The sequence below is a fragment of the Schistocerca americana genome, chromosome 2, assembly GCF_021461395.2.
Source record: "Schistocerca americana isolate TAMUIC-IGC-003095 chromosome 2, iqSchAmer2.1, whole genome shotgun sequence".
NCBI lineage: Eukaryota > Metazoa > Arthropoda > Insecta > Orthoptera > Acrididae > Schistocerca > Schistocerca americana.
In genome coordinates, this window is record NC_060120.1 from 272,647,552 (window position 1) to 272,672,227 (window position 24,676).

A 24,676-nucleotide genomic window follows, 5' to 3' on the forward strand; every position below is an offset into this window, starting at 1 on the left:
GTGGCTACAGTAGCCATGCAGAAATGCACTGTACATAGGTAGCAGCTCAACTGCAACCTACCATGGTAAGTTACTACTGTTTAGTTAACAGGTGACACTGCTCAAGGGATGCAGTGTGCACAATTGATGGAAAGTATTTTTTAAGACATTAACACATGGAAAACATTTATATTTGAAATTTTCTCTTTGCCGATTTGCTGTGGGCAAGGATTATCACTGGTTTCAACATAAATATATTGGAAACAACTATGGAAAGTCTTGGAGTTACATTAGTAATAAGTCTTGAAAATTCATACATTTATTACGTAACAATGCATTATACAAAAACTGTTTGAATCAAGTTCCTCAGTCATTGTAATATATTTTGGCACAACTTGCCTGTGAAGAGAAATTCCAGTCTTGTATAGTCACGGTTCGGCTTTTAGTAAAAATCAATAGCATCTATTAAAACTTTATTTTCATGTCACCTGAACTGTGACCAACCATCTGCCATTATATTGGAGTAACCAATGAACTCAAAAAGTTACACGTGTAACAAAAGCTATGTGAGTGGAAGAGATTATCACAGCACTTCTATATAGTGTCACGAGTCTTATTCACCCAGTGTGGCAGAAATAACTGTTTAGGAACTTTCACAGAAACCATAACGAAACACATTACACGTCTGCTTCTGATGACATCTTTTTCAAAATCACATTTTCCCCATCAAGTAGAGATCTTTTCTTCATCCATCCGAATCCCGCTGGCCAGCAGTTTCCCCAATTCTTCCACACTGAACAAAAATAGCACCGAATAATATAGTAACAATTAAAAACATATTACCATTAAACAAAATATTCATAAAATTATTAAACAGATATTGTGACAAATGTAAAGCTATGGTCACTTTGAAATTCTTTTACAGCTATATTTTTAATTGTGTGTTTATTTATTTAATTTTGTGTATGATACTGCTATCTTCATAAACTGTGCATCAAGAATACTAGTTCATGCTCTGTCTATGTGTCATTTACCTCAAGTAAGTCACTATCATTTTCTGGACTGGTTTCCTGGATGCAGTTTGAAGTAACTACTAAAAATGTCTCTCTTCCATTTGGTAGACATATGAACAACCCAACACGTGGCACACCACTGAGAGCTAACCTCTTTTCAGCTATGACCAAGCTCTGTGCACTGCGTTTTGAAGAGCAGTCAATAAGATGGGCTTTGCTAAGCTATATTATTGTCACAAAAGTTCTAATATATCTGCACAAGTACTGGGAGCCATGCTGCCATCATCACTTCCCATAGCTGTTGATGTGGATGTGCAGCAGGAAATTCACACAGCGAACAACCGGCAACCAACATGGTTGCACACACATTCAGGAGTACTAATACCTCCTAGTACATGTGTGTTCTCCAAAATAAATTGAAGTTTTATTGGGTTGACAGTGTAGCCAACCAATGGTACATACAGCAACATAAGAAATAGTGAAAGAAGTTCATAAAAGCATCACAGATTGGTTTCTGTGAGTGGTTTCACCTTCAATTTCAAAAAGGAACAACATACTCAGTTCTGCACATCTAAGTTAATGCTAAGTCTAACATACGGTGAGGAAATAATAAACAGGACAGAGACTTGAAAATTATTAGGTGTTCATACTGATGAGAACTTGAGTGGGAAAAAGCACATTTTCGAATGCCTAAAATAACTTAGTTCAGACACATTTGCAGTTAGAATGATTGCAAATCTTATTTGGGAGGAGCGATCAGTGAACTGACATATTTTGCATATTCTCGTTCAATAATGTCAAATGATACAATGTTCGATGGCAACTCATCTTTAAAAAACGAAGTCTTTATTGCCTACAAACATGTTGTAAGAGTAATACGTGGTGCATACACACAAACATCCTGTAGTTATCTGTTGCAGGAGTTGGCCATTCTTACTACTGCTTCACAGTAAATTTATTCCCTCATGAGGTTTGTTATAAATAATCCACTACAGTTCAAAAAGAACAATGGTGTACTCCACATTATTGTTGCCTTTAGCACAAAAAATGGTGCAAAAAGTTGCAACAAAAATTTCTGATCACTTATGCACTGATATACGTGGAGGGACCAAATTTCGGAGCCCTATATGCAACAAGATTCTCCGATTTGTTGTAGTCTGACAGTCAAGGATTTATTCTGACAGTGCAACATATTGCTGTTTGCCTTCATTGCAAATCAATTCACTTTGGGTGTACCTATAGCAACAAATGCAGCCTGTAGTAAGTGAAAAAATGATATTTCACATGTAAAAAAGATTGATTTTGTTATGTTTTTGAACTTCCACTGCCGTGAGTGTGAATCCTGAATCCTTCCTGGTCATGCTGACAAGGTTTTATGAATTTATTTGTAAAAGTACAGACAACAGTAATCAAAATATCCCGTGGTGCCTCTCCTGCTCTAATTTGGCCAGTTTAACGTCCTGCCCCCCCCCCCCCCCCCCCCTTAAGGCACTGGTCTCAGATTTGGAAGGACGGATGCTTCCACTACATCCGGACATCCTGGTTTAGGTTTTCTGTGATTTTCCTAAATCTTTTCAGGCAAATGCCTCTCCTTCTTTAACACGCATGCATATTGATATGTTTCTATATACAACTTATGTATGCCTTGTATTACACTGACCGATCCTGTATCATTGTAAAATGATCCTACGGCACACAAATTACTCCTACTGATAACATCATAAATAACACACAAGGGAAACTTAAGTCTACACAACATAATTCAATAAAAACTGTTCTTGAGAGTGTAACTATACGGTGTAAATATATCTGGGATATCAGTCGTAAGTTGGGCACCCATGCAGGCTATCCCAGGAGGACAGTTCATATGGACAAATGCTCCCTTTGGAATGGTTTTCTCTCTTCTACTGTCACTGATCAAGCCACATTTACATGGCTTACAGTCAGTAATACACACTATGTAATAACCATCAATGTTTGCAGGACAAGCCACAAAGTGCAATGGAAACAAATGTGGTGCTTAATGATTCAGGATAGCTTTATAAATCCTGTGATTTGGCAGTCACAAACAACGGGTCAGGAATACTTTTACTGATTTGGAAAAATGTGCTAATGGGTTACAAGGGAACATTTTGTCTGTAGTGCAAGAGAGTGATTTACATTCTCTACGATACAGCTTTTCCATAATCTAATGTACATTTTGTTCTCCCTAAAGGACATAAATGCACTGAAGTTGATACTTGTTTGCCTTTTACAAATTTTACTGTGAATAGTTTAAAATGGACTGCAAACTGTTGTAAATTTAGTGTGAAATGCTGTAAATGTTTTGTCGCCATCCTCAAACTGAAATATATCAATTCAAATAATAACTTTGCTTTTGACAGCAGTGCAATAGCTGTTAAATACAAACACAAATAAAGAGTATAGAAAGTGCTATTGTGTTTTATGAGTGGTTCAGTTGATTCAAGGGTGTGAGAGTTGCAAAAATTAATCCAAAATAAGATACCATAAGCATAGTGTTTTGCAAGATAAGTCGCAAATATATAAAAATACAGTGTTTGCACCTGATTCAAACGTAAGACAGACATAACAGCTGCTGAAACTTGAATTCAATATTTGCTATATTTACAGTATAAATGTAGACAAGCAATATTTTTCTTTGTGCCTCATATGTGAAAGAAGATTGCATCTGAATCACCTATACAAATTGCAGGTAATTTTTGTGCTACAGGACCACAACAACCTTCACAACAAACTGGAAACAGGCACAAACAAAGTGGGCAAAAACAAAGTCATGCAGACCTGGCTTCCGTAATCGCGTGGGAGGCCACTAGACGGGATATCTCCACCAGCGGCCTCGGATCTTTCCTCAGCTCCTGGACCCACCCCTGAGAGCCCAGCACTGGCAGAGCGTGCCTTGCAAAGTATTCAATGGCCGCCTTACGGAGGTGTGGGCATGAGTGCCGCAGGGCGAGCACGCAGTACGGCACAGTGTTCTCCACATGTAAATCCTTGACCAAATGCTGCTCGCACATCTCCTTCAGCACGTGCAGCTCATATCTGTCTGCGAGCACCAGCAGTTGGGGTGCTACACTCTGCAGCTGCGGTACCTCGTCCGTGTACAAGAAGGTCAGCAACTGCTGCACCACATCCACAGGCATGTCGGGGATTAAGATTAACTGCTTCCCCCGGCGGAGTAACGCTTCGAACACGGAGCTCTGAGCCACCAGCACCGAGCTGTGGGCCGGCAATTGGCCATCTGCAGCCACCATCGAGACGTCAGCACCCAACCCCGACTCCAATAGAGACCTCAGTTCATTTGGTGGGCTTCCGTGTGGCTGTTGCATACTGAGCACTGTTAACAACCTGAAATCGCCAAAGCACCACATTAAAAGTCTTTACTAGGTACTCTAACACCTTAATGTCTTATTATTTTTCTGCCTCGACAGAGAACAACAGGTAAATATAGCATCAATCAAACATATGCAAGAAATCTTGAGGGCAATATAAAGTTGCCGATACCACTTTTGTACCCAATCATCATCGCTACTTGTTACACATGTACTGCCTGGACCCCAATTACATTATTGGTGGCTCACCACTATTTACAGCAGACTTTAAAGATCTGTAAAATGCTGAGGGAACGTGCATTTCACAGAATAGCGGTGAGGGCCTCAACAAACAAATGAGCATCAAAGACACAGAGGCCACTACAAGTCATACTTAGTTATAAGTGGAAGCAGTGGTTACGAATAACAACATAGCTAGCAGCACCTGAAGAAGACAACTGGATTGGTCATCGAAATACTGCGCATAAAAATGGAAGCAACTACTCGGCTGAACATCTGAAAGCACTATTAATCAATCATACCAAGAAAACCAGAAATTGTAAATTTCTTTTTTTTTTTGCAAAGTATGACCTGTGTAGCTGTTTAACGTATGCTTGAGTGAATAGTGAATGCAGAAGGGGGTGTCTTGTTTATATCATCAATTACATTTTGATTTTAATATGGATACCATACTGTAACTTTTGTTTCCAAGCTCATCTAAAATATTTTGCTTCTACACATAACAACAACAAAAAAGAAAATAATAATAATAATTCCCGTGGAGGCCCGGGAAAAGAATAGGCCACCGGTATGTTCTGCTAGTCGTAGAAGGCGACGAAAAGAACAAACCACTAATAGGGCTAACCCCCCTTTTAGTGTGATTACTTGGTTCAGGACAGAACTAAAGAAGCCTCGGACAAGCGCCGTCATGGTCGGGGACGACGCTTGAACCCTATGCCCGCCCACAATGGTAACGACACTGCTAGCCAACTGGAAAATGGTTTAAATCCAAATAGAGGTGTTTTGCAGGATATGCTTCCTGCAACCATCCTAGAAGGAAAACAAAGACAGAGGATGAGATGGTCAGAGGAAGTTAATCGACACCTCATGTTCTGTTATTACCAAGCAACAAACCTAGGAACCAACACAACTGGATACAGATCACAAGTATACAAAACATTTATTACCAGATACCCGGAATTAAAATTTTTAACAGAACAACGACTAGCTGATCAGATCCGTGTAATAATAAAAAATAACAGGATACCCCAGTCAGAATTAGAAAACATCAAACAACAAGTACAACAAATACTGGAACAAAATAATATGCAATCAGAAGAAGAAGAAAATACAGTAATGGGCTCAAACATCCCAGAGCAAACAAACAAAGAACAACACACATCAATTAAACAATCAGAGGAAAACGAAATCTTAAGACAGCCACCAGCACAAGCACAAATAGAACATGAAGTGACACACATGTTAGATATAGAAGAAAAATTTCAGTTGACATATATAGAATACAAAGACACAAATACAGACATTAGACCATTCTTGCATAGACTACCGAATAACCCACAAGTCTAAACAACAATAAAAACTATCAACACAATCATACACAACAAAATAAATGAATACAACTATGGAAGAGTTACAACTACTGGTTTATATAGGAGCACTCACTACACTATATATACACACTAGGCAGAGATCAGAACCAACCAACACACAGAAGAAACCCACAAAACCAGCATGGCAACACAGGCTACAGATCACAATAGAAAAACTGAGAAAAGGCATCGGACAGCTAACACAATTTATAAGAAATGAAATATCAGACAAAAAACGAAAAAGGTTAGGTAAAATCTCACAACAAGAAGCAATAGAGCAGATTCCATAGAAATATTGGAACACATGACGCAATACTGACCCTACGACTTATCTTAGAAGCTAGATTAAGGAAAGGCAAACCTATGTTTCTAGCATTTGTAGACTTAGAGGAAGCTTTTGACAATGTTGCCTGGAATACTCTCTTTCAGATTCTGAAGATGGCAGGGGTAAAATACAGGGAGCGAAAGGCTATTTACAATTTGTGCAGAAACCAGGTGGCAGTTATTAGAGTTGAGGGGCATGAAAGGGAAGCAGTGGTTGGGAAGGGGGTGAGACAGGGTTGTAGCCTCTCCCCGATGTTATTCAATCTGTATATTGAGCAAGCAGTGAAGGAAACAAAAGAAAAATTCGGAGTAGGTATTAAAATCCATGGAGAAGAAATAAAAACTGAGGTTCGCCGATGACATTGTAATTCTGTCAGAGACAGCAAAGGACTTGGAAGAGCAGTTGAACGGGATGGACAGTGTCTTGAAAGGAGGATATAAGATTAACATCAACAAAAGCAAAACGAGGATAATGGAATGCAGTCGAAATAAGTCGAGAGATGATGAGGGTATTAAATTAGGAAATGAGACACTTCAAGTAGTAAAGGAGTTTTGCTATTTGGGGAGCAAAATAGCTGATGATGGTCGAAGTAGAGAGGATATAAAATGTAGACTGGCAATGGCAAGGAAAGCGTTTCTGAAGAAGAGAAATTTGTTAACATTGAGTATAGATTTAAATGCCAGGAAGTCGTTTCTGAAAGTATTTGTATGGAGTGTAGCCATGTATGGAAGTGAAACATGGACAATAAATAGTTTGGACAAGAAGAGAATAGAAGCTTTCGAAATGTGGTGCTACAGAAGAATGCTGAAGATTAGATGGGTAGATCACATAACTAATGGGAAGGTATTTAACAGGATTGGGGAGAAGAGAAGTTTGTGGCACAACTTGACTAGAAAAAGGGATCGATTGGTAGGACATGTTCTTAGGCATCAAGAGATCACGAATTTAGTATTGGAGGGCAGTGTGGAGTGTAAAAATCGTAGAGGGAGACCAAGAGAAGAATACACTAAGCAGATTCAGAAGGATGTAGGTTGCAGTAGGTGCTTTGAGATGAAGAAGCTTGCACAGGACAGAGTAGCATGGAGAGCCGCATCGAACCATTCTCAGGATTGAAGACCACAACAACAACAACAACAACAACAACATGGTGTTAAGTATCCATTTTCTTACGTTGTTGTCACAATAGATACTTTTCCACTGTGAAGATGGTCCACAATTGAAACCAGTAGTGAATACACGTATTGAGGACAGCACAGCATGTATCATGCATTTCTCCAAATATACTGATGTTGTCGACAGTTTCCTGACAAAAATTTTGAGGAAAAATGCTTATAAAATGTGTGATCTTATTTATTTATAGATTCTTGCATTACTTCTTGTTAGAACAATTCCATACTTAAGGTTGAATAAAAAGTAAAGTGTTTTTGTTAATTCTAACTAGTTTTCAGCTTACTGGGCCATCTTCAGGAAACAACTGACTAGCATCTGCTACGGACAGTAGTTCTTAGCTAAAAGACATTAAAATCAAAGATACAATCCACTTACTGGAATGTTGTGCACTGAACTTTTTTTTAATGTTTAAGTTACACTTTACACAGTAGGAAATATTAAGTGCAATAAATGATTAAACTACACAATATTACAGTATTGTAAGTTCTTGATTAAATTTAGTTATTTGGTTGTTGTTGTCGTCTTCAGTCCTGAGACTGGTTTGATGCAGATCTCCATGCTACTCTATCCTGTGCAAGCTGCTTCACCTCCCAGTACGTTCTGCAGCCTACATCCTTCTGAATCTGCTTAGTGTATTCATCTCTTGGTCTCCCTCTGCGATTTTTACCCTCCATGCTGCCCCCCAATACTAAATTGGTGATCCCTTGATGCCTCAGAACATGTCCTACCAACCAATCCCTTCTTCTAGTCAAGTTGTGTCACAAACTCCTCTTCTCCCCAATTCTATTCAATACCTCCTCATTAGTTATATGATCTACCCATCTAATCTTCAGCATTTTTCTGTAGCACCACATTTTAAAAGCTCCTATTCTCCTCTTGTCCAAACTATTTATCGCCCATGTTTCACTTTCATACATGGCTACACTCCATACAAATACTTTCAGAAACGACTTCCTGACACTTAAATCCATACTACATGTTAATAAATTTCTCTTCTTCAGAAACGATTTCCTTGCCATTGCCAGTCTACATTTTACATCCTCTCTACTTCGACAATCCTCAGTTATTTTGCTCCCCGAATAGCAAAACTCCATTAGTACTTTAAGTGTCTCATTTCCTAATTTAATTCCCACAGCATCACCTGAATTCATTTGACTACATTCCATTATCCCCGTTTTGCTTTTGTTGATGTTCATGTTATATCCTCCTTTCAAGACCCTGTCCATTCCGTTCAACTGCTCTTCCCAGTCCTTTGCTGTCTCTGACAGAATTACAATGTCATCGGCAAAACCTCCAAGTTTTTATTTCTTCTCCATGGATTTTGATTACTCCTTCAAATTTGCCTTTTGTTTCCTTTATTGCTTGCTCAATATACAGATTGAATAACATTGGGAATAGGCTACAACCTTGTCTCACTCCCCTCCCAACCACTGCTTCCCTTTCATGGCCCTTGACTCGTACATCTGCCATCTGGTTTCTGTACAAATTGTAAATAGCCTTTCGCTCCCTATATTTTACCCCTGCCACCTCCAGAATATGAAAGAGAGTATTCCAGGCAATACTGTCAAAAGCTTTCCCTAAGTCTACAAATGCTAGAAACGTAGGTTTGCCTTTTCTTAATCTAGCTTCTAAGACAAGCCATAGGGTCAGTATTGCCTCATGTGTTCCAACATTTCTACGAAATCCAAACTGATCTTCCCTGAGGTCGGCGTCTACCAGTTTTTGCATTCGTCTGTAAAGAATTCGTGTTAGTATTTTGCAGCCATGACTTATTAAACTGATAGTTCGGTAATTTTCACATCTGGCAACACCTGCTTTCTTTGGAATTGGAATTATTATATTCTTCTTGAAGTCTGAGTGTATTTCTCCTGTCTCATACATTTTGCTCACCAGATGGTAGAGTTTTGTCAGAACTGGCTCTCCAAATGGTACTCCCGGAGCCTTGTTTCATCTTAGGTCTTTCAGTGCTCTGTCAAACTCTCCATGCGATATCATATCTCCCATTTCATCTTCATCTACATCCTCTTCCATTTCCATAATACTGTCCTCAATACATCGCCCTTGTATAGACCCTCAATATACTCCTTCCACCTTTCTGCTTTCCCTTCTTTGCTTAGAACTGGGTTTCCATCTGAGCCCTTGATATTCATACAAGTTGTTCTCTTTTCTCCAAATGTCTCTTTAATTTGCCTGTAGGCAGTATCTATCTTACCCCTAGTGGTCTCTACAATGCCATCAGCATCCTTACATTTGTCCTTTAGCCATACCTACTTAGCCATTTTGCACTTCCTGTCAATCTCATTTTTGAGACGTTTGTATTCCCTTTTGCCTGCTTCATTTACTGCAATTTTATATTTTCTCCTTTCATAAATTAAATTCAATATCTCTTCTGTTACCCAAGGATTTCTACTAGCCCTCGTCTTTTTACCTGCTTGATCCTCTGCTGCCTTCACTACTTCATTCCTCAAAGCTACCCATTCTTCTTCTACTGTATTTCTTTCCCCCATTCTTGTCAATTGTTCCCTTATGCTCTCCCTGAAACTCTGTACAACCTCTGGTTTAGTCAATTTATCCAGGTCCCATCTTCTTAAATTCCTACGTTTTTGCAGTTTCTTCAGTTTTACTCTACAATTCATAACCAATAGATTGTGGTCAGAGTCCACATCTGCCCCTGGAAATGTCTTACAATTTAAAACCTGGTTCCTAAATCTCTGTCTTACCATTATATAATTTATCTGAAACCTGTCAGTATCTCCAGGCTTCTTCCATGTATACAACCTTCTTTTATGATTCTTGAACCAAGTGTTAGACTGATTAGTTTATGCTCTGTGCAAAATTCTACCAGGTGGCTCCCTCTTTCACTTCTTACCCCCAATCCATATTCACCTACTATGTTTCCTTCTCTTCCTTTTCCTACTATCGAATTCCAGTCACCCATAACTATTACATTTTCGTCTCCCTTTACTATCTGAATAATTTCTTTTATCTCATCATACATTTCATCAATTTCTTCGTCATCTGCAGAGCTAGTTGGCATATAAACTTGTACTACTGCGGACTTCGTGTCTATCTTGGCCACAATAAGGCGTTCACTATGCTATTTGTAGGAACTTACCCGCACTCCCATTTTTTTTCATTATTAAACCTACTCCTGCATTACCCCTATTTCATTTTGTATTTATAACCCTGAATTCACCTGACCAAAAGTCTTGTTCCTCCTGCCACCGAACTTCGCTAATTCCCACTGTATCTAACTTTAACCTATCCATTGCCCTTTTTAAATTTTCTAACCTACCTGTCCGATTAAGGGATATGACATTCCACGCTCCAACCCTTAGAACGCCAGTTTTCTTTCTCCTGATAACATTATTTGGCTACAGAAAAAAAAGAACAATGACTTGTGCTCTCCGTTATCTCCTTTCCCCAGATACTGACATTCCATTTTCCAAAACAATTACTTCACCTCTTTATACCCACCTTACTGCCCAGAAATGCATTCAATTGTTGACAAATTGACTGTTGCCAAAATTTGCTGCAATAATGAAGGTACACACCTTATGGAGGTCAAATCGAGGGCTGCTTAACCCTAAAAGTGTACATCTGGGTCACTGACCTAGTAGACTGACTTTTCTTTAACAATGCCTTCTCGTGTCTTTTCACAGTCCAACACACCTCACTCTTTCACTAATGTATTTCCTAACTGACACTATTTAACAAAAAGTTCAAACCAAACACAAAACTCGACACACAATGGTTTATGTGCAAGTTCTCATTCGTTTGTTATAAACAGAAGAGCACTGGAAACAGTGTTGCCAACATGCATATTTTACACTAAAAATTCAGAGATGGAATTAACACTTTACACAGGAAACTATCGCCCACTCTGTTTGCACTGATTACTAACATATTAACTAAACAACATACTGTGTAATTTTATAAGGCTTTAGGGTAGGGGTTTTTTAGTAAATAATTTGTAAGGACTCGTAAAAATGCATTTACATTTTTAGTAATAAATATTTCCGTAATACAGATAGCTGGAGCAAGAAGATGCTGTTTATAATTATATCAGTAGTATCTGGTAATATGACAGAAAAGATGGTGTTCTGTGACTTATGAAACTCTAGAAAGAAAATAAAAATTAAGTGAAAAAATAAACTAAAAATTCGTATTTTCCTCTTAAATTTGTAAGTTAAAGGAAGCCCTCAAGTCTACGGGTGTCAACTAAATTTCAACACACTAATGAGGAGTTTTAATGCGAAACATCTGCCAGGTCTCCAGCACTTTTGGTTTATTATATTATTTTTTGTTATCTACTGTTTTAAGAGTTATTTACAAAACATCATTTTTCAAAAGGGTGTACCATTTACAAAAATTAAGGTAGAAGGAAATTACTTTATTTCTTAATACTTGTGATGTAGAGGTCTAATATACTATTTTTTCCAGAGAAATTAATGACCACGAATAGACATGACCTGTATGATTTCAGATGAAATCACCCACTAATGAATGAATCGCTTTATGAATAACTGAGAACACCTCAAAACATTTGTGTAATACATGCATTTTATTAAATGAATAGCACTATATCTAATTAAACTGCAAATGAAGTCTCTAGATCTGTTCACTTCCAAGATTCATCACTGAAAAGCTTCTATGGCAGTGTTTACTTGTTCTCGAATTTTGGATGTATTAATACCTAAACTGACTGAAAAATTACATGACAGAGGTATGCTAAGGTGCATTTGACGTATGGGAGTCTAATTTCATTATAAAATATTTTATATTCAGACAATTTCTCCATCACATAACTGAAGGTCACTGTAACCCCACTGTACAGTTTGTATGACAATTTCAGAGGTGTAGACTACTAGAGTTATATGTGCTTTTGTCTGATCTCTGGTAGTACTGAGACCTACACATACCTACTGCCTAGACTGTTTGGATTTCTCTTTGAATTGTCTATGTTTTGAGGTTCAAAACTTCATGCAATAGGCTTGGGTTCATGTGGTATACAAGTGAAAAGGAATGCCCTCATTTAGATGGCGGCCCTGTGTGTTTCCTTAGCTCAATCAGTCAGGGGCACGCCAAGATGCCTCAAATGAGAAGATTGTTTACCAAAAAAGGTAAAGCCAAATTCTGGTTCAGCAAGCCAGACAAAGTCATGACGTCTGATGTCAAAAATGGCTCGAATCACCTACTTGGCTTAGGTTACTCGTATGATGATGGAACAATGGGATAGCTACTACATATTGCAAATCTCTCAAGATTACTTATGAAACATAGTACTGAAGTAATCTCACTTTTGTAGATAATACCCAGATAAGAAAAACACCTCTCCAGTACTAAATCTCACCACCTACGGCCTATGCAATCACTGTTACACAAACACAAGGCAGATGTTTAGCATAATTTCATAATATGTCACAGCCTTGATAGAAGTGTGTCAACATACAGCAGTTCAACTCATATGACTAAACAAAGACAAAAGGAATGGAAGAGACATCTGTTCACCAACAAGCATTACAGGTTCTTTCAAACTGTGCCTTGGTCCAACTCTATCCCAAACAAAAAGGCATTAGAATGATTACTTTGTTTCCATTGCATGGCCTTCCTGCACAGTAGATTTTGTTCTTTATTGCTTTCTCTCCAGCGTCAGCATATTCCACAACTGCACACCAGATAACACACACATTCCTGGATAATTTACACATATGTCTATCATCCCAATCTTTTCTATCCACTGCTCTCTTTAGTGTAATACCAGCTCTATTACAATCCTTTAGGCCTGCCACTTTTCATACAATGTATACAGCTTTCCTACAAAACTTTTTATCGACACAATTCGAAATATCTTAGTTCTGTACTCCATTTGCTCATTTGGTTTCTAACACACTCATGTACCATCACATAACACTTCTGGTATTTATTTTCACCTTCACACAACATTCCATACACGCAATTTCATCCTGATTGATGAACAGTGAACATTATAGCAAAACTCAATTCCCAAGTTCACTGAACTTACATTCCTCATTAATTATGCAGTGTACAAGATATCCAAAACAACGTACAGCTAGAGCAAAGTGTCTAAAATTATTAGTTAGACTTCATACAAACAAATAATAATTAAAAATATAGAAACAATAAAGAGCAATTGTGACACTAATAGTATCAGTGCTGTTTTCTTACATGAAACAATTACATAGGTGTGTATGGGCCAACAAAGAAGCATTCCGATTCCACCCGTCTGCTTTGACCCACAACATCAATATGGCAGAAACCCCTAATTTCAGCGTCTCCAACATGACACCTATGATGCCAATACGTAGGCACGCCAACGAACGTAAAAATACCTAAATAACACAGTAACATATCCCTCCAAAAATGGGCCAATCCAAGTGAAGTGGTCCAATAAAAATTAAGTTGGTTGCTTGACCATTTTTAAATATTTTAATTTTTTTAAAAATGTGATTACCCGATAACTGAGAAGTTCAAAACAGTTTTTTAAAAGAATGGTGGAAATACGGAAGCGTCCGATCCCGCCCGTCTGCTTTGACCCATGACGTCACAAATATGGCGGAAACAAAAACAAACACACACACACACTTTCCACAAGAAGCGTAATGACACTAACGGGACAAGTGCGGAAAATGGGTTTTTTTGGGTGGGGGTAAACTAAATATAAACAAATTTAGATGCCTTGCGTAGCTACAACGTGTAAGTGAAGAAGCCACGCATGAATACCCACCCACCTCCCCAGGGGCCGTAACCCCTGCAACCCACAGAAGATAAAGATGCTTCAGTAGCTGATTAGTGTTTTTTGTCTTTAAAAAAAAAAAAAAACTCACGGGATAGAACGAACAGATTAGAAAGATAAATATAATAAACTAAAACAGAAATTCGAGGAAACAGATAATTAAAATAAGTAATAAGTTTTTTTAAATTTAAAAAAAATCTCACGAGATAGAACGAACAGATCAGAAAAGTAAATAAAATAAGATAAAACACAACTGGAGACAGCCACACTCAAACCAAACTTCGCGCCGTCAGGACGTCACACACAACAACACCCTTACATCACGGGTCAAAGCCGACGCGTGGGATCGGACGCTTCTGTCGACCCAGAATTGTGGCCATTTTCATTTGTAAGTGCGCGACAATATTTCAGTTTAGAGACATTAGCAAAACTATGAATATCTCTGCACTGGGTTAAGTTACAACATTGCAATTGACATGATTGTTCTTAGAAAAGTGTCCTCTACAACATTGTCTATTATACAAAATACCCTAAATTCAAAAATAACCAGTCAAAATGACCTCCAAAGATTGGTATCCAAATTTTCAAAAATCCATTTTTAGGCCCAAAAATAACAAAGAGTGATTTATGAGAGTATTTTTTCCTATAGTTAGTTAAGAACACTTACAAATGTTTCCTCAATTGTTTATGAATTTTTGAAATTTGAAAATTTTCATTTTTTGTGAAGTTTGGGGTTAGTTATCTCAGGTGGGACTGGATATAAAAATATGATTTTTGCACAGTTTGTACACCTATATGATAGCAACGTACTGTAAAAATTTCAACATTGATATCTGACCAAACAAAGTTACAAATTTTTGAAAATGAGGAGATAATTCACATTACTCTACAACTGATCTTATGGCTGTTGCCTATTCATGTGTGATATTATCTATTATTATTGAAGTAAGGTACTGAATTATAAACATAAGGTGGAAACATCACTGAAATTAAAATTTACATTATTTTGACATACTTAAACAAATATTTTCAATTAACATCCTTCGAGGAGCTACTGTTCCTAAGCCTGGTGATGAATGTTAAGAACACTTATTTCTTCAGACAGCTTCTGATAAGACCTCCCAGTTGCTGTGGTAAGTTTAAGCACTGAAAGTTTCCTTAAATCATTTTTCCATTAGTATCCATACTTTGTCACTAGTAGATTTCTTGAATGATGTTCTGGGGCCAGCAGGGTGATAAAACGCACAAAAACCATCATTGTTTTCCAAAATTACTCTTTCAACTTCTGCAAGCTACCACTGTCCATCATACACACATGCCACTATGTCACTCAACGTTAAAGGCAGAGATGTAACTTTACTGACACAATAAATTTCCGTTTCTGATGTTATATAGCATCAGAACTAAGTTTTCTCTAATGCCAAGGAATTTGTGGAAATGTCTTGTTCTTTTTACTGATATACAGTTTTCAAATCTGGTTTGAAGTGTTGTTTTCATATGCAGAACCACTTCTTTCTTGATCAGAAAATAGGTAATGCCTTTAATATTATCCTTGCAAAAGACATACATGTCTGTACTGTGAGATTTTGGTCTGTGGTTGGTCTTTGTAGGCTGGCTTTACTTACTTCACGTTTTGTTGTACCTCTTACTCCATCACATGCATTTTTACCATGGCAAGATGCAGAAAGTGCCATTCAGTCTCCAACCCAAAGTCTACTGGTTGCACGATTTGAAAAATTGTTTTTGTTCTTATGCTGACTACCACTTCCATCTGAAAAGTATATCAGCTTCTCAATCTTGGAAAAATTTTGTTTTATGTAATTTATTACATACTTTTGAAACACGTGTACAGCCAAAGTGTTGTGCTCCAAGTAGTCTCATTCAAGAAATCTACTAGTGACACAGATTGGATATCAATGAAAAATATTTTAAGGAAACTTTCAGTGCTTGAAGTTACGACAGCAACTGGGAGGTCTTATCAGAAGCGGTCTGAAGAAATAAGTGTTCTTAACATTCACCACCAGGTTTAGGAAGAGTAGCATTTCTAAGTATGTTAATTGAAAATACTTGTTTTAAGTATGTCAAAATAATATAAATTTAATTTCAGTGATGTTTCCATATTTTGTATATAATTCAGTACTTTACTTCAACAATAATGGATATCACACATGAACAGGCAACAGCCATAAGATCAGTAGTAGAGTCATGTGAATTATCTCCTATAACAATGTTGAAATTTTTACAGTACGTTGTTATCATATAGGTGTACAAACTGTGCAAAAATCATATTTTTATATCCAGTCCCACGTGAGGTAACCCACCCCAAACTTTAGAAAAAATGAAAATTTTCAAATTTCAAAAATTCATAAAAAATTAAGGAAACATTTGTAAGTGTTCTTGCTATATAAGAGGCAAGTAGTGCATGATGCCTAACTATAGGAAAAAAAGAGAGACACTCATAAATCACTCCTTGTTAAATATTTTTGGGCATAAAATGTGGATTTTTGAAAATTTGGACACCAAACTTTGGAGGTCATTTTGACTGGTTATTTTTGAATTTAGGGTATTTTGTGTAATAGACAATGTTGTAGAGGACACTCTTCTAATAAATCATGTCAACTGCAATGTTGTAACTTAACCCACTGCAGAGATATTCAAATTTTCGCTAATGTCTCCAGACTGAAAAATCGTTGCGCGCCTACAAATTAAAATGGCCACCATCCAGTAAAGGTGCAAGATAAATTATTTTAAAAAACTGTTTTGAACTTCTCTAATATAGTGCAATCACACATAAAACATTAAAATATTTAAAAATGGTCAAGCAACCATCAGTGGACCACTTCATATGGATAGACTCAAAATTAAACTAACAGGACAATAGCGGGATATGGAGGGGAGGGGGGGGGGGACAAGTTAAATAACAATAAAATAAACACTGCACAATCCCAAAACAGACAAAAAGAAATTTACAGAATCCCACAAAACACACACACACACACACACACACACACACACACACACACACACACACACACACCACCAGAATCTGACACTTCCCTTGACCTACATATCTCAAATGCTATTACCTAGGCTTATATCAAAAAAACAAACACCTACAACTACGAAAAATATAATCAAAACCCCAACAACCAAAAAAATCAGACATCATTACAAAAATGAAAACACACACATAATCTACCATAAACACACAAAACATCACGATTTGCATAGAATGAACCCAAAACAAAAATTACTTACCACCAACAAATTCCTGCGATACGATCTAGATTGCCCACCCAAAGCACTTGCACACACACGAACACAACAAAAACAAACAAAAAATCTCCCAAATCACCCACGACCTACCAACCATACACCAACCCCAAACCACACATCTCATAAACGCGACCCCCCCCTCCCCCAAAAAAAAGCTAACAAATAAAGAACACAAAATAATCAAGAATCAATCACACCTCACAAATCAATAGAAACTGCAACAAAATAAATCCTCTGTAACATAATCGTAAACCAATCCTGAACCCCCCCCCCCCCGACAACCCATCCCATTAAGTCCACAACCAATACCCACAACCCCCACCAACACCCAACCCTCTCAATTCACCACCCTTGGCCTCCAAACCTTCCCCACAGCAAAAAAAAAACATACAATAATTCACAGGGAGGCTCTTGCGGCAGCAATACCCATCTACAAGAGATTGCAGGTTACAGGAGCACCTCTTCCCCCCTCCCTATGACTGATTTAACTGCCCCCCCCCCCCCCCCAAAAAAACAAGCTCTCGATCAGTGCATGCCACAGTGACACAAATTTTAAACTCAAGACTATGAAAATGCATCTAAAATAACAGTACTCCCCTCCTTAATATATTCTTCAACCAATCCCACCAATCCCTTTTAGTACCGCCCTCCAAAACACTAAAAACACAGTGACCGTACTGAACCCCTAAGTAACAGCGCACCACCACCACCACCACCACCACCACCACCACAGCCCAACATGAGAAGTACCCTTCCCAAACTGAGTCGTCGATCTCAACCACTATGCCCGGTCCACCCAACTTACCCTTATACTTAACGTACTTTGAACAAAGTTCTCTACAAAACGAAAACCAACACCGTTCTCCCTCTCACTCCAGTCTCATGCACAAAAAGACTCATAGAGGACCTATATAACAAAATTAATACATCAACAAAGCAATGCACCTTATGGCCAAACTACATTTCTAAAACCAGGTACCATGTCTAATGGACGTCAAGACTTCTATCACACCGACGCCGACACTGCCACATATATGCGTACCTTGTCTGAAATGTTTTGTCGGTCGTCAGCCTTACATTTTCGCTACAAATCCTGCATCTGACAACCTCTGCAATAAGACCAAATGACTGCAAGAACTTAATAACCGACATCATCTCCTCCCCCATCTCAGCACACAATGAAGCACTACACATTTCAGGCTCATACCCATCCTAACAACAGAAACCAAACAACGAATTAAATGTCTACTGCACAAGAAACACCAAACAAATAAACCTAAAAAAATACACTAAACACAGAAACCAAAAAAAACCCTTAATAACTCACTGAAAACACTTCCAATGCACAATACGTGACCAACAGCTAACACCCCCAGCAATGTTGCACTGTCAACACAAAATCTCTAGTGAACCCAATACAACACGTTACACTCAGCACATACGCCATCTAAGGGCACCATGAAACACATATATGAACACAACGAACTCAAAAACTCCATGCTGTAATGACATCCTACACCGCACTGTTACCATTACGTCACTGGTCAAAGCAGAAGGGTGGAATTGGATGCTTCTGTTGACCCCAAGCAACTGTCATCAAGTTTCAAAATGGATCAAGTGATTGGAAGAGAGCATAGTAACAGAAAGATTAGTGTTTATTGTATATCAATGATGATTTCACTAAACATGGAGCACCAGCTCCAATAGAACGCATACTGAGAAGAACAACCGTGTCGTTTTCAAAGGAACTATCCTCACATATACTTTAATTGACACACAAAACTAAATAATTATAGCCAAGCAGGGATAAGAACTCTGCTGTTTCTGACAAAGTCCAGTGTGCCAGCCACTCCCTTTCAGTCACGGAAAAACCAATTCTGCTTTGGGTAGCAGAGGCAGTGGAACCTTCATCACAAAACTTGCTTCGACAACTGCAACTAACAATATTTTGTGAGAAGGTTACAAACTGTCTTCAGTATAGTAGACCTCACTTAAGTAAAGAACACTGCAGCACATCTGGAAATATCACATGCCTACTTACATTAAAGCAATGCCACAATGGGGTAATAAATATAAACAGTACTTATACAGAATAGCAGTATTACTTTATTTCTATTACTTGATCTGCATCATTTACCACCCATGACTGGACAGATCACATTAAAGTCACATTATTAATCATATTACACACACACAAACACACAGGCCTACACACATATGTGCACATAACAAAGATAATTGTTCATAACATGGGCACGCACAATGCTCCCTAACATCTCCAATTCCGTAGAAGAATATGTATTATCGTGATGTGTAAAAGGTGGTAGGTACAAATTACTAACTCATGACTGTATATTAAAATAAAAATTAAACAACTTATAAATGTTCAGCATGTAGCCACGTTTGCAAATTAATTTGTGATGTGTATATAACATGACTCATTTCACACCATTATGATGTGTCGTATAAATGGTGAAGGTAAAAACCAATACTATTTTGTTCAATCACTTAACTTTTATTGAAAAATTCTAAGAATAATGATGGGTGTTATTTCAAGTCCTGTGCGACTTTCCTTTTGAATAATCCTGGCAGCAAGCATTGCAATTTTTGAGGTAGTATGTTTGAAAACTATCTTGTATTCAAATCGACTGACAGCTTGGTATTTCTGTGTATTTCTTGCCTTGTGCTGAAAGTCCCTTTATTTTCTTTAACACTGATGATTTTCTCTCTCTCTCTCTCTAACAAAACACTAGTAAGAACAATAATATCACACAAATCTACAGACCATAGATGTCAAGACGTAAATTACTCTTTTCAGTCTAATGTACTATTTCACGCTCGCGTATTCTGATACTTCAGAAGGATGAGAAGTTTGAGGCATTCATAGTTCACTCGCGTCCAAACCAGACAATTGAGATGGAATGTAGCTGTGATTTGTCTAAATGAGTCAACAATACAATCTGCGAGAAACGGAATTCCTGCGATGCTGCGTGGTATTTAATTACACATGCGCAACAATCCGCATACGCAAATGTTCTTTGTTACAGTGTGAGATCGATAGGCTAGTATGTCGCCTAACGAAATGCCATCGCCGCCCCCCCCCCTTTTGAAATCGTGGTTGTGGTGACAGAATGTACTGCATACTGCAGCACAAGCTGAGGTCTATGTTGGGTTGGAGGTGACAATTTGATGAGACGGTGAAGCAGAAAATCTGGTTGGCTAACAAATTATTCGGTGACAAGGCCTACTGTTACCGTTCGCACCACACTGAAGAATGCAAGAGACAAACAACTATTCTTTGCAATCGTGGCCTACATGAAAATAAAATTGGACGAATAACTACTCGTACAGAGACATTACAATATAAATTTTCTTCATACTCCGAACCGAAATAATGAAAGCAACTCTACATCACATTTAAAAGTACTTTTACCAAAGTACTGAGAGTGAATGAATGGATAATCTACTTACGATTGTCGTCTAGTTACGATTTAATAGGTGTATCCTCCAAGAAACTGGCGTCTGTTTTTGGTAGGAAAAAGCACCGGTTTGCACTACACTATAATTTAACAATTTTGATACCTTGTTAGCTCGCTCTATAACAACAGCCACACTCACGCACAGTGTTGCCAACTCTAAAAAACCTGAGTCGCCAAGATTCAATATCGAAAGTCGCTAGAAAGTCGCTAAAACTGATTTTACTAGGGTGTAATGAAAATTTGGTGCTGTGAATGGTGCAATAAGCCAGTGGGGGGACGGGGGGGGGGTAATAAAAGATTAATAAAAATTGTCTCATACGTAATTGCTATTTTGTCTTAATGAAATGACGCATCGCTTGCAACAACATACATATAAAATACGCTAACGTTTAATCAAACATGTTATCATAATTGACGCAACACATAAATTGTTGTTTCAATCAAAGTAGTCAAATATAATAGAAATATACAACTATATTTGTAACAAAAGAAAGCAAGAACTCAAATTAGGTTACAAAATATATACATACCAGTATGTGAGCTATTCATCGTCGTCACTCAGAAAATCGAATAACTCTTCTGTTTCATGCTCTGACAGAACTGTAGTTGATGTAGATGGTTGAACGTCGCTCAAAAGATAATGTTGCAGTTCGACTGGTTTCGTCGCAAAAGAGTAACTTTTGTTCGTTTCAATAAGCTCCAATACGTCTGACGGTATGTCAAAAGCTGCACAATCTTTATTTTATTTCTTCAGCTGGTCTCTCAATATGATCAAAGCATTAATTGCCTTTAACGATAATCTGTTAAGTTGTTTAGTTTTTATAATTTTCATAGAACTGAATATTCTTTCCACTTCTGCATTTGAATGGGTTGGCATAGAACATTCATTGCTAGCTGTGAAATCAAAGAAAAAGTATTCTCTCCTGCGGCATTTTTATACTGCAAAACCTCACTCCAAAATCGAACAGTGTTTGTAGTGTTATTTCACCTAATGCAGTTGATATTATGCCATTCTTGCAGCATACCATCTATGAAATCGCCACTAAAACCCAATTCTTTGCCTACATGCGCTACAGCATTATTTATATTCACTTTTAGTGTTTCTTCAACATTCAGCATTGACATTTTTTTTTTCAGGATCGTAACGTTACTTGGCAGTCTTTATTGAATTTCTTTTATGAGTTTCAGACTAAACTGAATACATCTCTTCGTCAAAAAAACTTTATTTTCTTCAGACAAACTTGACTCAGACAATTTCTGTTCAAACATAAAGCCAAGGTTCGGATTTGTGTACATACATTCGCTTGGAACTGGTGTTGTCAACAAATCAACAGTTAGAAAAACTATGTTTTGTCCGAGTGACTGCTTGAGAAATACAAGTGTATCTAGTAATTCAGTGGGGTCATTGCCTTCTCCTTCAAAAGCTTTTATTGCTATTTGTACGTCTTTTAAAGCATGTTTAAGGTAAAACATGTAAATTTGATTTGAGTCGTCACAATACATCTTGTACAAAAGATCGGCAGTGTAACAATTGTCTTGAGCCATGGCAAGTGAAAAATGTAACTTTAGTTTTTCCCACTGCTCCAGAATTCTTCGTATTGCTGGTTCAATTGAAAGCCAACGTGTTGCACAGACCTTCAAAATTTTTAGTGGCTGTTTTCCACAATTTATTGTCTCATAAACCTTTTTATATTCCTCTTGTCTTTTGGGTGAAATGGAGAACCAATTGTAGGTTTCCAGTACAAGAAATTCTATGTTTCTAGGTATGATATTCAATGAGGCCTGCGAAACTGCAACGGATCAATACCAAATGCTTCAAACCATATTCTCTCTTGAGTTGTTCAAAAAGGCCATTGTTTATTCCAACCATTGCAGAAGCATTATCTGTGCCAATTCCCACCATATTAGCGACTGCAAGTTTGAGATCTTTCAAAGAATTCACAAGAACAGCAACCAGATTTCTTGCATGTGCAGTTTCTGCTACAGCGAGTTTAAGAAATTAGCATTTTAGATATTGTTACATCTGTGGATTCATCTATTAGTACACTGTATTTTTGGTTACCTATACCTTCAACTAATGATTGTGTAAAATATGGAGCCAAAACTTCAGTTATAATGTTAGTAGACTTTGTACGATGTAATTGCATGTTTTTAGCGCCCTCATCACCGGAAAACGCCTTCTTGCACAGTATTCCTAAATGATCTACAGCTAAAATAGAACAATGTTCAGCAATAAATAAACAAAGGGCGCCTTCCGCTCTGCTTGCTATTATAACTGTAGTTTTCGGAACAATTTTCACAGGTAAGGTGGTTTGTGTTTTGTTTATGCTTAATAGTTTTCGAATGCTTTCTAATATCACACAATTTAGCATAAAACTCTGTTGCACATACTTGACATCTTGCCTTGTATAAGTCTCCAACGACTGGTTTCAGCCACCCATTGAATTCAGGTTCTGCTTCCCACGCATCCCGATATTTTTGAGCGTGCTGCTTCTTCTTCTGCGGTAACTCCATTATGTAAGCCACCACAACATAAGTTCCACCAATTTATACTCACTGAAAATACATTAAAACTCTGGCGGACTAGAGGTCATGAAACAATCTACTCACTCGGTAACTCGATATCAGTCCTATTGTTCATTGTTTAAAACTTAATAATGTCTGAGATACCCCCACCGAATTGTTCTTGCGTTACCACAGTGCATGTGGTAATAATTTGACTGCGAGTTAACATTTCGAAAAATTAGAGGTTGCTGGACAGAAACGTATTTTATTACACTTAATATTTCGTATGTTTTTTGTCAGTTCGAAAAATAAAGGGAGTTCAAAAGTTGAAGAATTATAGATCGATATGCTATCGACAATAACAGGCTAGTGGGTGATGAATAATGAATTGTTCTTTAGTCAAGGATTTGTTACTCTGTAGGCAATTCCCACATTCAGGTTTACTAAATCTGAACAATGCTACATGATGTGCTAAGAACTTAATTTAACTTAGTAACTCTAGAACAAAGTCAGCTGTTAGAATAATTACCAACAGTTCAAGGCTAACTCCTTCAAAGCAATTATTTAAACAGCTGAATATTCTACCCCTACCATGCCTCTATATACAGAAAAGCGTAATTAATGTAAAACGAAATATTAACAATTTCCAATCCAACTCGGATCTACATACATACAACACAAGAAAGTGCAATGACATTCATATAAAAAGAGTTAACAACGCTTTGGCGCAGAAACAAACAAACATACAAGGAAGCAGACTGTATAACAAACTACCGGTAAAGATAAAAGAAATAAAAAAATTGTCTTCATTTAAAGAAGCAGTATTCATATTTTTAATGACCAACTGCTATTATAGTGTAAAAGAATACCTGGAATAGCTTCATACTAAACAATTATAGTGATGTACTCTGTGCCAATAGTAATTTTTATCTGACTGTTGCTATGATCTAAATAAATAATATGTACAAAAGTGCTAGAATTGTATGTGTTATATCTAAATGTCAACTGTGTATTCCATGTAAAAAGTCTTTCTCATACATCAATGTAAATAATCAAAGTTGTACATGCTATTTCAATGTGGTCTGATGTTATGTAGTCCACTATGCACATCTGTATTTTGTGTAGTATTGTTCACCCTATATGTGTGTATATATATACTATGTATTTTTTGACGAAATCCATGCAATGTAAATTGTCTCTGGATGAATAAACTACTACTACTACTACTACTAC

The 24,676-nt window shown here is 37.4% G+C and overlaps 1 protein-coding gene across 1 annotated transcript; it reads right to left on the minus strand.

Annotated features, from left to right (window-relative positions):
- Positions 1-282: 282 nt before the first annotated feature.
- LOC124594909 (speckle-type POZ protein-like) lies at positions 283-21,063 on the minus strand. Its single transcript, XM_047133389.1, has 3 exons — positions 20,931-21,063; positions 3,795-4,358; positions 283-772 (listed from the first exon to the last, which is right to left on the minus strand). The coding sequence occupies exons 2-3, from the start codon at positions 4,337-4,339 to the stop codon at positions 706-708; spliced, it is 612 nt and encodes a 203-aa protein (XP_046989345.1). The 5' UTR covers positions 4,340-4,358; positions 20,931-21,063; the 3' UTR covers positions 283-705.
- Between the last annotated feature and the right edge of the window lie 3,613 nt (positions 21,064-24,676).

Coding starts and splice junctions, on each gene's coding strand:
- LOC124594909 (XM_047133389.1), bottom strand. CDS start 4,339: ATGCAACAGCCACACGGAAGCCCACCAAATGAACTGAGGTCTCTATTG. Junction 773..3,794: donor CACGCGATTACGGAAGCCAG/GTCTGCATGACT, acceptor ATTTTTGTTCAG/TGTGGAAGAATTGGGGAAAC.